The 14023-nt window shown below is 40.6% G+C and overlaps 3 protein-coding genes across 6 annotated transcripts; 1 reads left to right on the plus strand and 2 right to left on the minus strand.

Moving 5' to 3' along the window:
- Window positions 1–917: 917 nt before the first annotated feature.
- On the minus strand, window positions 918–8811 carry PCNP (PEST proteolytic signal containing nuclear protein). Its single transcript, XM_082752008.1, has 5 exons — window positions 8727–8811; window positions 4933–5153; window positions 2831–2905; window positions 2256–2311; window positions 918–1293 (listed from the first exon to the last, which is right to left on the minus strand). Exons 1-5 carry the CDS (start codon window positions 8782–8784, stop codon window positions 1164–1166), a joined length of 540 nt encoding a protein of 179 aa, XP_082608134.1. The 5' UTR covers window positions 8785–8811; the 3' UTR covers window positions 918–1163.
- A 216-nt stretch (window positions 8812–9027) lies between these two features.
- Window positions 9028–12630, minus strand: TRMT10C (tRNA methyltransferase 10C, mitochondrial RNase P subunit). 3 transcript variants are annotated; one of them, XM_082751814.1, is made up of 2 exons: window positions 12497–12630; window positions 9028–10535 (listed from the first exon to the last, which is right to left on the minus strand). In XM_082751814.1, the coding sequence occupies exon 2, from the start codon at window positions 10502–10504 to the stop codon at window positions 9260–9262; it is 1245 nt and encodes a 414-aa protein (XP_082607940.1). In that variant the 5' UTR covers window positions 10505–10535; window positions 12497–12630; the 3' UTR covers window positions 9028–9259. The 3 variants fall into 3 exon arrangements, with proteins under 3 accessions (XP_082607940.1, XP_082607941.1, XP_082607942.1); XM_082751815.1 differs by having other exon boundaries at window positions 12501–12551; XM_082751816.1 differs by lacking the exon at window positions 12497–12630 and adding an exon at window positions 11349–11370.
- Window positions 12581–13976, plus strand: TXNL4B (thioredoxin like 4B). Of its 2 annotated transcripts, none has more exons than XM_082751817.1 (3): window positions 12581–12855; window positions 13202–13353; window positions 13807–13976. In XM_082751817.1, exons 1-3 carry the CDS (start codon window positions 12724–12726, stop codon window positions 13970–13972), a joined length of 450 nt encoding a protein of 149 aa, XP_082607943.1. In that variant the 5' UTR covers window positions 12581–12723; the 3' UTR covers window positions 13973–13976. The 2 variants fall into 2 exon arrangements, with proteins under 2 accessions (XP_082607943.1, XP_082607944.1); XM_082751818.1 differs by lacking the exon at window positions 12581–12855 and adding an exon at window positions 12925–13084.
- Window positions 13977–14023: the final 47 nt, after the last annotated feature.

Genomic DNA, 14023 nt, shown 5'->3' on the forward strand with positions numbered 1-14023 from the left:
GTACACGAGCTAGGAAATTACACTGACCATGTCAGTATCGTTGTTCAGAATTACTGCACAAGGCAGACAGACAGAAAGAGAGCAAGTTATTTCTGAAGTTGACACTTCCTAGGAGCATTAGGACTGAAAAAACAACATTTTTTTTTTTAACCTGATAGTGTCCACTGAAGTCACAGGCATCAAGGCATTTTGTTTTAAATAGCAAGACAGGGAAAGTGCATCTTAGATTTTTCATACTTAAGCAGTGAGTTACTGATTTTTGGTGTGGCTTTTATTCCTTCTAGGCATAGTAAAGAAAAATATTTCAACCAAATGGGAAACTTAATGTACATTATCTTGTCTTTTTGGTGGTGGCTTTTGTGTATCACTTATTACTGCTTTTAATATTAGTCTCTATTTAATTCACAAGGAAATGCTAACAAGCACTACTCAAGGCTAATGATTTAAGAGGAGCACACTGAAAATACTGATTTATCTTTGTAGTGAATATTCTTTACAGACTGTATCTAATATACAGACAAGGCCCATTTTCTTAGGATGAAACAAGCCACAGAATGTAACACATCCTACATGAAGTTTTAAACAAAATTAGAGCTAAGTTACCAGAGCCACTCAGAGCAACGTAATTCCTAGTTTGCAGAGACTAAACAAAAAGTTAACTGTAGGGAGAAAAAAAAAGTCTAGGTTCTTAATGTTTCCTGTTTAAATTCATATTCAAATTAATAGTCCAGTAACACTTCTAGCACAAACAATGCTCACTCTTTAGCAGTATTCCCAGGAGCCAACTGTTTCTCCTGTTAGGAAGAGGGAGCCAGAAGTGAGAATGCAAGAGCATTCAATGTTAACCTGATTAAAGAGACAGTAACCTTTTTCATCCACCTTAGTCGCTGACAAAAAAAAAAAAAATCTTAAAAAGGTACCACTCCAATTTCTTTATTATCTGTAACTTTTTGAAACTAATCACATGAAACTACAAAATTAGCAAATGCCTTGAAATCTGTATACAAAACATAAATTACCTCTAATTTCAAACTCAGTTATTAGTGTACCACTCAAAATCTTAAAAAAGTGGCTCCAAAGATAGTCTTATACCATTCTTAAAAAAGGAAACTGTTCCTTTAATGTTATCCCCTTCCCTCCCCCCAAACCTCAATCCACATCATTTAGTTATTTTCTTGGTCATGGATATTTCCAAGATGAGATTTTATATTTCGTTCCCATAGCTTCTGGTTGTCAGAAAACCCATGCTTTCCTTTATTGAAGGAATTTGGTCCTGCTGAGGTTGGTGTATCCCTGTGAAAAGCAAAAACAGTATCAGCTGAGAAAGTCAATTTAACTGTACTAATTGGTGCAACAGGACAAGGGAAAACATTGATTTTCCTGGCGCATCCTGCTGCCAGGAGCTACCACACATATCTTTCTTTCAGTTACATCAGGAGCCCTTGGCTTGGCAACTGTTCATTGGCCACAGAACTCATCTGTCTGTGGTACACCAAGAGAGCGAGGAGATGCGGCAGCAGAGGAAGTGGCAGTAACTGCTGCTAGCAGTGAAGAATCTGTTTTAAGGGCTACAAAAATAAAAATCCAAGTCTGCTACTGTAGAAAAAAATATCCACTGAGCAGCAGTAAGCCTTCAGGGGAGTGCCTTTAAAAGCAGTCTATTATGGTAGACTCTTTAAAATATATATGCCCAAATTCATCCCTCATTTAAGTGAAGCCTTCTCTGGAAGTATCCATGTTTACTTTAAGATTGACCCTACTGTGTCTCAAATGTGTGTCAAGAAAAAGAATAACATACATTTATTTCAAAAGTACACCAGCTATTGTTCTTCCCTCTGAAAGATATAATCTTCATCTTTTTCTTGCATGGGTTTAAAAAAATCTGAGCAGACTACATTATTTCAGGGCAATTCATAAAACGGGGAACTAGAAAGATATAAAGTTTAGTTTGCAAGCATGAAGACTTGCAATTTGTAGCTCTTGAATAATACTTTTTGAGAAGCAAACTAGTTTCTATTCAATACAGAATCAATTTATTCTTCAGAAAGAAGGCAGCAAGTATGATCCAAAGTGCAAATATAAATGTACAATTCAACCTACAGCTGAAATTTTAGATAAAATGTTCTGATGTCTGAAGAAAAACTAATTTGATGAACCTAATCCATCTTTCTGTATTTGTAAACCATCTGAAAGACCTGACCTGAGCTGAAGAAACTCTTATGTGCTCACCCTTCTGCAAACCACAGCTGACCTACCTTCCAATATTCTTCATGCGCATCTTAGCTTCTGGAGGCATTTCTTCTGGTTCACTCTACAAAGGAAAAAGGAGTTTAGAGCGTGGCTGGCTGTCATCTTTTGAACATTTCAGTGATAATATGGGGAATGCTGTCCCACGGGAAAGCGATTTGATTTAGAACAAAAACACAGGTTCTACAAGGTTACAGAAAGTAACAAGTACAATTTCCTTTGATCATCTCTGTTCAAGATGGAGCAGCAACACGACGACAAAATACTCAAACTAAAAGGAGCACAACTTCTCTTTGGCTCCTTTAAAAAAAAAAGAATAAATAAAATAAACCCAGAGAAAGCAACCATTAATTCAAATTATGTATATTTCACTTTCAGGGAGAAGTTAATTTAGGTTTAATGATTTCTTGAAACAACACAGTGCTGCAAAATTGTACATACTCAAGCAGAAAAACGAGAGATGTTTCTAAGCTGAAAGTTTTCACAATTATGTAAAAACCTTGAATAATCCACTGGTCTCTGCCTAACTCTAACCTACACCAACAGGACTCAAAGTTGTGTCAGTCACTGCCTTATTACTCACATCTTCATCTTCATTGAAAGCCGCTGCTACAGAAAGCGTTTTTGGAGCAAGGGTTGGAACGGGCTCTTTAGGCTTCTGAAAGAGATGAAATGCACAAGGAAAGTAAGTCTACCAACTCAAAAGAAAAAAAAACTCCCCTTTTCATTTTAAATAATCTGGTAAAACAAAGTCAAGCATTTTCATTTAAACTGATGAGGGCAACAAGGAGGAAAAGTATTTTTGCTTTAATCAAACAGGTGAAGGTTTCTCTCCAATGAAAGGGAAAATGGCTTCTCATTTGTGCAAGATACTCTCTGAAAAGCTAGCTGAGCCTTCTCAGATTACAAGAAAACAAGTGAATCTCAACTTCCTAGCACACTGCAGGGGTACACAGCCTCTGCTGCATGACATGAACAATTAAACCAGGACTTCATTAAGTCATGGTGTTCAGAGTTTTACTACGCTACTGTTATTATTGTACATTATTCTTTTGGAGTTTTCTTATCCATTAATGCCAGGTAGCTGAATATGTTTACTTTCCCATCTTTTAACAATTTAACAGCTCTCTGGCTTAAAACAATCCAATACTTTTTAACTAGTATCACTGCACATCACACCATGGAGGCCTGATAAATATAAGGCCCCTTGAAAAGCGTATTTTTAGACTTCCAGAAATACCCTCCTCTATTTCAAGTGTATCAGGCTACTTACATCTGAGTTACTTTCTGTCTTTGCTGTAAGACTACTAAAAGTGTTGAATCATCATTAACAGTTTGCTGCGACAGTACTACCACTTATCTAAATCAGTCATATACAGTGCATCCTCCATTTTGACTTCATTGGTTATCATTCTGTATACATTCGTATTTTGGAACCTGATACTGCAGACGAGTCCTTAGGCAACTGCCTGCAGCTCATCCAACAGCCTATAACATGTAAATATTCTGTCATTTTTTACAGCTTCGACTCCACAGGAACAGGTAGCATACTAAGAAAGTACAGAAATGACTAAAAGGAAACCGGTTGAGTTACAGCACTGTCAAACCTGCTGCACTGTCAGTCACCCACTAAATGCAGGAAGCCAAAAATCCTGAGCCAAATTTACTGCCACTGGAAATAGCTTCCTACATGAGAAATCCAAGCTTGCTAGTAGCTCAGAAGGCAGCTCTGTTGATTTTTCCAAAGTCTGATTGACCTGATTGCATTTATACCCCAGAATGCTGCCAGCCCACATCTCCCTCCCATGTGGAGATGTAACAAACCACTCTTTTCATTTTTTGCAGATCTGTAAAATCCTGGCACTGCAGGTGCAAGCCTTTCATGATTACAGTCCAAACTGAATCCAGACAAGGGTTTATAACCTATTCAGCACAGTGGGATGTGGAAAGTATAAATAAACTTTGTTAAAGAGAGGCAGCACCTGGCTTGTCTGTGCCTGAGCTAGTACAGGTCTACTTCGATAATAAAGAGAAGCATCAGATTCACATTAAAACAAGCACAGGGATAACCTTTACTGGACAACACGGGGCATAAAAATTCTTAAGAGAGGTCTCATCTCTTTCACATTATTTCAATAGGCTTCCCAAAAAGTCCTTCAACAAGGTTAAAAAAAAGAGTGCACTAGGATAAATGAATCACGCTGACCTTGCAAGTAACAAGCAGAATTATGAAGAACAAGCTAGCCTTTCCCACGCAAAAATATGATCTTTGGAGTGAAGATGACCTATTAGGCATCTCAGAGAGGACTTGCTTTTGTGCACCTTTAACCATCCCATGCAACGGAGCTCCCAGCTCTCATTTTGAAGTGGCTTGAACAGTTTAATGAGTCTCCTCATTTCCCTCAGGAAATTATTCCACTATCCAATCTCATTACAAAATTATTCTGTATGTTCAAAGATCTGCAGTTAATTTCCATCAAGTCTTACGCTTCCTGAGACAACTGACCCGGGATTAATCGCCTGCAAGTTCTTACATATGCAAAAGTATGCAGCCCTGCAGTGCTGTCTTTAACTTAGGTGAAGTCACCCGCATTTAATTCAAGACTCCTTCTGCAAGGAAGCCTCCCCACAGTACTTCCCCTTCACCTCACTTTCCTGAGAATTAAAAGTCCTCAGACAACTTACATTTGCTGCTAGTTTGATGGATATTGCAGATGTCTTCTTTGCTGTCTGATTGCCTATGGAAAATCCAAACTTGGACATTTTGGCAGGGGCAGGCTTTGTGGTGAAGTCTTCAGCTTCTTCATTAGCTGCCCGTTTCTCTGCGCTGCGACTCGAACTTTCCCCTCCATTACTGGAAGAAACAGTCTTAGTTTTCACAGGTTTTTCTGCCTCTTCTTCAGGTCCTGGTGAAGTCGAAACAACTTACCAAGATGAGCTATTTTTACTGAGCAGATTGATGGGAGCAGCAACCTCATAAAGCATTATACTTTGAGTGCAATAGGTTAGGTGTTTTTAGTGACAGCAGTTGTCACCAATGTACATTTAGTAGACAGCAAAATACAACGAGTAGAAGAAACCACAAGCACTCCACTACTTGTAAAGAACTTCTTGTGTACGAGCCAGGAAAACAATCTTGAAGCACCATCTCTTTATTTAGTATGGAAGTCAAAGTTCATGTAGTAAATTAAATGTAGATGACTAAATCTTTTTAGGGTTTAAGTTGCAACAGATAAGGTTTCACAATCAGAATCCCAATTCCAAATCTACAGCAGATAATTTAAGATAAATTTAATTCTACCCAACTTTTACAAAAACGTGTCCATGCCAGTCTCTAGGCTTGTCTGGCACAACTCTAAGACCATGGAAGTGACTAGAGTGAGGCCGTCTGTCTCAACCATGTTTCAAGTCACTGCTTGTCCACATCTCATCTGTATTAAATCTGCCAAGCTCTGCTTGAGGAAGGAATCAGCACTAGAAAAACATATATAGAGATTTCATCTTTTCTGGTTTTGTACAATGTCACAGAAAACATAGTAGCTGAACAATGATTCACAGAGGAAAAAGGACTCGAATCACATTTGCATCTCCTATAGACACGGCTTCTTCAGCTACACCAAGGCACAAAGGTGTCCTTGGAAGACTCATGGTGAACATAGTAAACACTTCAGCAAAAATACATTTCTCTGCTGCTGCAATAAGCAAATCACTGCAGTAGCAGATGGGAGGAAAAAAAAAAAAAAAAAAAAAAAAAGCATGCATTGGAGAAAGGACAGGAAAGCATTCATACTATCAGAATAAGAAAAACTCTAACTAGCACCAGTTTCTCATCATCTGGAATGGAAAAAAGGACCCTCCACATGGTGCAAAAGCAGGCCACCAGGGAAGAAATTTCTTAGCACTGCTCTCTAACAGCAAAAAGCAGATAAAGAGGGCAGAGCAATGCGAGAGAAGCTAGTCTGAATTTGGGGTCAACAAGATTTCAGTTTTGAGGGGAAAAAAAAGGAGGCACACAATGTCAAGAGAAAGGAAAACCAGGGACATGAGGAAACTGAAATGAGAAAAATAGAAGTATCCTTCAATTTAGTGTATATAATTTTTCTTAACATTGCCTCAATTTGCAGTTTAAGCTTGTAACTGCTCAATATTGCATTTTTTCAGGCATCCATTCACAGTGCATTTACTGCCTATCCACATCTATATATACATCTATATATACGTATATATATATTTCTGCTATTTCCCAAATCATTGGTATTGTCATATTAGCAGAATATACCCTTTCTACCTCACTATTCTAGTTATCACGATAATAAGTGATTGGAATAAAAATTCATTTATTATTCACCTTTGGGAAGATGACAGATCACTATATAACATATATACAACACACAGAGAAATAAAAATCTCTAACTTCACTCTATTCAAAAACAGTATTAGTCTGCACCACTAGAAATTTGACTCTAGATACAGAAGTGACGAATAAAGACGAAAGAGAAGAGGCAACATTTACACGAGTGACCTTGGGTACTGGCTGCTGTCTTAGCAGCGTTTTACAAACACCACTCTGCAGTGCTTTGAGAAGCTGGTTACAGCTTGTCCATGAAATCACATTAAGCAGAATATTAAGTTATTAGACTAATCTAGTTTACACCATAGCATGTAAGGTGATTTGAAGGGAGGGAAAAGTTACACTGGACTGAAAAGTTTGGGAACTGTGGGTCTAGAAGTTTGCCTCTTTGTAAGATACGACAATCGCAGCAGCCCAGATGTCAGGGCACACTGGCCCAGTCCAGGTTCCTGAGCCAGGCCACCTTGAAGCGAAGTTGAACTGCACTAGACTGCAGCTCACTGCTTTGGCTGTGAATTCTGCAGTACTGCTAAGCAAAAAACATCATGTCTAAGACAATCTAGGGTTGGCTGTATCAACTCCCACACCTGTTTTCTCACCCTTCTCTATGAAATGTTAAACAACCCTGGTCTCAAAATTAGGTTCTATCACCACTGAACTATAAATACTACTTTTGACAGGCTCTGCTTAGGACAAACTGTAGACTGATGGAAGAAATTGCTTCCTTACAAAAAACTCAACTTGCTGAAGGTGCTATAAAGAGCTCACGACAATTGGGAGAGTGTGGGAACAGTTGTGTCTAGAAAAATTATATTCCTAGAGCAAACAGTTATAAATGCACACGTATATTGTTCATTAAACCAGTCTAATTTCTCAAGCCAAGGTAGACTTTTTTTTTAATTAAGGCTTTTTAATTATTTCCTAGAAATCTCAGGTGGTCATTTTTCACCTACTACGAGCACCACTATTCTGAGATCTAGTCTGACCACTGCTCTTTAATGGATCATAGTAATCAGAAGCTGCTTCACAGATGAGTTCTCCTCATAAGTATCAAGCTAAGCAAGTGGACAACCTCCACTGCCTAGGTGGTCCAAGTGACAGGACCAAGAGGGCTTGGTGCAGAGCATCACAGGATATGTTGTCCGTGGGATTGTGACTGCTGTGCAGTGGGGATAAAAACATTAAAGAGTCATAATTAAGTTAACTTTAAGGGGAAAAAACTTGCCAAAAGAAAAACTAAATTGCTTTAAAATGTCATCAGTGAACGACACCTTTCATTAGGGCCAATGCACCATAGCTCGTTCCAGCACACCGAAGAAGTGCACAGGACAGCATGAACACCTGATATAGCGGTGCCGTCCAGTGGTTATATTACTAGAATTTAGAAGGTATAAAACCAAATTAAAAAAAAACAAAGACAAAACACCAGGGTTTCAAGAGTCTAGGAACTACCCCAGATCACGTGTTACTGTTCATATTTTGGTGATCATCAGAAATGACATTCACTGTTGAGGCTACGCTAATTGGTTTACAAGCTTAATTTAATCTTTTAACTGATCAAAGAAGTGCCACCAGTTTCTAGATATGCTTAAACCAAAAACAGCAAAGGGAAGCTCTAGATTTGCAAGGCCACTATTTTCTCAATTTTAAGTCATGAGGGGGAAAAAAAAAAAAAGGAGAGAAGGAAAGAAAGAAGCACGATTACAGATTTGAAGAGAACTGATGATAAGCAGTACACAAAAAGACAGGAATATCCGAGTTAAGGTTGGAATAACATAAAATCAGACTGAAAACTTGAGGATTGATGAAATTGAAAGAAAAAAAAAAAGGGGGGGAAAAAGAAGGCCACCAAGGTGCTTAAAATGGCACACGAGGAACGTTCCCTCTATCTCTACTTGTACAAGTCCCGCAGCTGCTAAAAGCAGATCCTGAGGCGCCAGCAGCGCTGCGGCCGCCCCGCTCCTGAGGGGCCGCGGCCAGCCCTGAGGCGGGCCCAGGCCCCGTCCCCTCACGGCCCGGCCGGGGGCAGCTCCCCCGGCTCCCCCCACCCCCCGTGGCCGCCGCTGAGCCCCCTTCCTTTCCCCTCCCCGTTCCCGTTCCCTCCCGGGGCGAGGCGCTGCGTGTTCACCTCCTGCGGGCTGCTGCGGCCGCCGCGCCTTGTCGCCCTCCGCCCGGCCATCCGCCATTTTGTCCCCGCCTCCGCCTGCCGCGCCGCGCATGCGCACCGCCCCCCGCGCAGCCACAGGGGCGGGGCGGCCCCGTTCCTCCCTTCCTCCTTCCCCGCCTTCTTCCCCGAGGCGCGGCGGGCGTGACGCACTTCCGGCGCCACCGCGCCTCAGGGAGCGCGGGCGCCTCACGGCAGCCCCTGACGAGCAGGTCCGCCTTCCCCCCCCCCCAAACACACAACTGCACGGAGCCAGGCGCTGTGAACAGCCAATTTTATCTCCTTCCTCGCACGTTAATTCCAACAACGCACAAATAAATCCCGTCTGCCCCATGACACGGTCAATTTACAAAATCACCCCTCACAAAAGTCATCTCAGTTGGACTAACAATTGCATTTTTAGTGACAAAGACTCAAATACAGTTCTGCAAGTCCACAGAAACTGGAGCGTTCGAGGGTACAGCCTGCCCGCAAATACCGTATTCTTCCTCAGCACTCTACTTTTGTGTTAGCTTCTTGGAGTAGTTCTTTGCAAATTGCTTTCGTAATTCACCTTGCCTCTTCCGAAGTTTAAGCGCGTTGACCAGGTTTAAGGCCGTTTTCAATTCATGCACAGGCTTGTTTACAAAGCCTGTGTACTTCCTCTTGGGAACAAATTCCAGAGCCTTCTTCCAGTCCCCGGTATCCTTCAGGGTTAATAAAATATGCATCATCTGATCCAGTGTGAGATTTTTGGCACCCCTACTCCAAAGCAAGTATTTCTCCAGCGGAAGGGCTGCAGTCTCCAGCCCCAGACGTTTTGCCTGTGCTAAAGAGACTCCTGTTCTTATACTCTTGTCAACCATAGACCCGACAATGTAGATTTTGTCGTGATCGAAAGTTTTCATGACTTTGGGAGAATCTGCAGTCAGATATATAAGTTTATTCTTCGGAAAGATATCTGTGTAGCACTGGTCTGTCACAGTTATAAGCAGTTTGCCCCACGCTTCTCTATAATGTTTGATAAGTTCCTTGTGATACAGGCTGTCATCTTTGAAGTTACAGAAGTGAATGTGGAATGGATCCATGGATCTTCGATTACAACTTTCACTCAATACTAACTGTCTCACTGTATTTGCTACTTCTCTGTCTGACATATCCTTTTCATAAGACATGTCAAATACTAGAGGTTGGCCAAAGATCATTGACTGAGCTACCCTCCAGTTGTATATTTTGTCCATAGAGCTGGTCCACAAACATAAAAACGGATTCCTCTTGGGCTCTTCAGTTTTTGAAGCGCTCTCCTGCATTTCTAGCCTCCTTTCCTTTCTCTCCTCTGTCTTCCTTTTCTCACTTTTTTTGTAAAGTTCTTTAAGATACAAAAATTTTAAGAACTTCTTTTTGGCTGACTTGGAAGGACATTCTATAAACGTTTTTAGCTGTTCTTCAGTGACATTTTCTGGAACCAATCTACCAGCTAGTCTCCACATCTCCAGAATCTCACGTGCAGCAGCCAAAGTGGAAGTTTCCTTAGGCTCTGAGGCTGTCGCACTGACTTCTTGCGACCCAGATTTCATTACTTCCTTCCACGCATCTAAATCTAGTTTTTCTGAGGGACTGCGTGAACTGCCCTCCTTCAGGCAATGTGATAAAATCAGAGTCCTACTGAGTGAAAACAAATCCTTTTTCATCCCATGTTGTGCAGCAAATGGAAAGACAGAATATCTTACGAGCTTTTTCAGAAGCATGTTAGCAGACTGCATACTTGGACACGTGCTGTGGTAAAACGCTTATCTGCAAAACAGCATAAGAGGTGAAGAAAACTTGTCAGAAAACTTGTCATGAAGAAAACACACACAGATAATCATCTTTATTAATGTCAACAGACAGTAAGTTGCTTCTTGGGGAACACTAGGAATTCCCGCTTCCACTATTGGTTTACTACTCTTTCTAAATAAAAATGATGTATGTATTGCTGTCACGAATAGACGTGGTTATCTCTACTACTTCAAACAGTGGCACTTACTGCACTTCAAAATGCAGTCAGCCTTTAAGTATTGGCTGAGATCTATTTCCATTACTCCCATCATTTGACAAAGAAGAGCCTTTGCAACAAACGTAAGCAAAATGCCGCATATAATCTGAAATTATTTTAAAAACACAACCTGGTCTAATTTGCCTACACTGTGAAAATTGATAAGGTGCTTCACCTAGTAACATTTTCTGGAATAATTTTGTATTAAAGAAGATCACATTTTTGTTCTCTATTGTGTTAGAAAGGTCTATTAGCAAACTTTGGTACTCAAGTTTTTCCTTTTTACTTTAATACTTGCTTTTTAATTCTTGCATGCATTTCCACATTGCAGGTCACTGAAGTAGTGGAGCTACCAGTGCTATAGTTTTGCTAAACCAACGCTACTGCCAGTAAAGACACACTTATATCCCTTGAAGCCCTTGTTCCTGGCTCTCTCAGTAGTGCAAACATTCACATGGCCACACGATGAACCAAGTCAGTGAATTGATCCTACAGTCAACTAACCAGGTGGTGGAAAAGAAGAAAACAGGGAAAAAAAAGTGTGATCATCCCAGCCAAATGAGATTCCATACCTGATTTGCTAGACAGCTCCTGGAACAAAAACAAAATGAAGCAACAAAGAACTAGTACAGGAAATGACCATCTTCTTTCTTTTTGCTAGACTGCCTGTGAAACCAGTATCACTGCATAAAGTTAAGGACAGGAAACCTACAATGCCATTAATCTCACACACATTTGTACTTAAATGTAAGAGGTTTGTAGAAAGAAAAATACCAAAGAATGTTTAGTATTTTCCTTATCCAATGCAAATCTACTTAAGGAAGATCTGAAGATTCAGTGAATGTTAAAGGAAAAAAAAATGATTTGGCCGAAACATAAAAATTGGCTTAAGATTCTAAAAATATAATTCAGAATCTCCCCCAATAACTTACCACCTGAAAATAATCAGATGTACAGAAGAACAAATTAAACTTATTTTGGAATTAACATATAATTAACATACTCTTTCTGTGGCTCTGCATCTGGGCAGGTAAATTATTAATAAACATTTATATAAAAATGAAGTGCATTTAAACACAGTGGGTGATACTGGCAGTAGGGGGACGGTTGAACCAGATGATCTTGGAGGCTTTTCCAACATTCATGATTCTGTGATACCGTAACTCATCAAAATTTGTGACCGAGTTTTCATTTTTTCCTTTCATTAAGATAAAACTAACAAAAATACCTAACAGTGTGAAGCCAAGAGAAAATGCTTAAGTGTTACAATAGAAATATTTGTAATTTGAGATCTAAGTATTAAATATCCCAACAAAATTAATAATCTGAGAATGTCTGCCATCCAACTGGAGAAGCCAAGGGACAGACTCCTCAAATAACTTCTATTACTGGAGCTCCAGTGAAACTGAAAGACAGACTTCCACAATCTGAACACCTGATCGCAGCTTTTGATAACAACCAAGTTATTTTTCTACGCAGCCAACCTGCAGCGTTTGAACCACCTCTTGGAGAACCTAGAGCTGCAGCACCACAACCGCTTTTCTCATTTTATTTTTTTTTTAAAACACGATTTCCCCCTAACTTCCAACGCGGACCACGCCAAACCCCTAACGCTCCCCCGAGCACCGCAGAGCGTCCCCAGAGCCCTCCCGGGAGCCTTCCAGGGCGCCATGAGGGCGCCATGAGGCCTCCTCCTCCCCTCAGCGCCCCGTACCCGCACCTGCCTCCTCCCCGCGTCGCTAAAGGCCGCCGCCGCCGCCCGCCGCCATTTTGTGCTCGCCGTCAGCGGAAAGGGCAGAGCATGCCCGGGGAGGAGCTAGGCTCCGTCCCTCTCCTCAACCCCCCGTTAGGGGCTGGCTCGCTGCTTTAATTTTTGACGCTTTTTTTTTTTTTTTTAATTGTTAATCCTTCGGTGGGGGGCTTCAGCGGAAGCTGCGGTCTGTCACGATGAGTTTTCTGCTGCCCAAGCTGAGCTGTAAGAGGGAGGTGGATCAGGCGATAAAAAGCGTGGCGGAGAAGGTTTTGGTGCTCCGGTTTGGAAGAGATAACGATGCTGTTTGTCTGCAGCTCGATGATATTGTAAGAGCGTTTCCCCCCCCCCCCCTTTTTTAAATAAATAAACTCTACGGGTATACCTGTTGTGCACAGGAGAACGTCGTGTTGCTTTTGGATAAGATGGGGCCTTACGAAGAGGGTGATTGCATGCTGACAATTAGGTGTTAAACGAAATAATGCCATAAACCATTTGAAAGTTAAGAAGATGTTTATGTTATTGTAATGGGCGTACAAAGCGTTTGAAGTCAAAAAGGTGACATTCTAGCCCTGCTTTAAGTGATAAGGTGTAATGGAAATGGGCTTTATGAAGCTTTCCACTTCTTTCCATCTTGTGTCTTAACCCATTTGTCACCTTTCTCACTTTTTTTAGCTTGCAAAGACAGCTCATGACCTAAGTAAAATGGCAGTCATCTACCTGGTGGATGTGAACAACGTTCCTGTGTACACCCAGTATTTTGACATCAGTTATATTCCTTCTACAGTATTTTTCTTCAATGGACAGCACATGAAGGTTGACTATGGGTATGTCATCCTACCTGATGTTATCTGTTATGTCTGTAATAATCAGCAGTCTCTCTCTGGGTTACCTTGTCTACAGGACATAATGTTTGAAAACTGTTCTTGACAACATCTGCTTTAGATAACCGTGAGAAAAGGCAGAAGGACATAAAGCTAAAAAGTATTTTTGAAATATGCTGTAATTCAATAAGTATATGTCAGTCGTGAAATTTATCTGACTCTACAAGAAATAGCATGGGTAAAATCTTTGACACAATGCTGTACCTTCTTGGATTTAGGATGTCAAGTGTCAGCATATTCCAGATTTGGCTCTGACATTACTACTGCTGTGGGTTTCTTTCGGAATGTCCAAGTCAGAATCCTTAATTTCATTATACAGCTTTTCTTACCTTCAAGTGTTTTTGCTTTGAACACTTTAATGTTACAATTCTGCCTTTATCTTATGCTTATCTTTAGGTCTCCAGATCACACCAAATTTGTAGGAAGCTTCAAAACAAAGCAAGACTTTATAGATCTGATTGAAGTGATTTACCGTGGAGCAATGCGTGGAAAGCTCATTGTAAGAAGTCCTATCGATCCTAATAACATTCCTAAATATGACCTTCTCTACCAAGGAATTTAATGAGCTGGCCTGAGAGAAAGAACTGTGGAACTGACAGATATTCTAGATAAC

This window comes from Aythya marila (assembly GCF_965140915.1).
Source record: "Aythya marila genome assembly, chromosome: 1".
NCBI lineage: Eukaryota > Metazoa > Chordata > Aves > Anseriformes > Anatidae > Aythya > Aythya marila.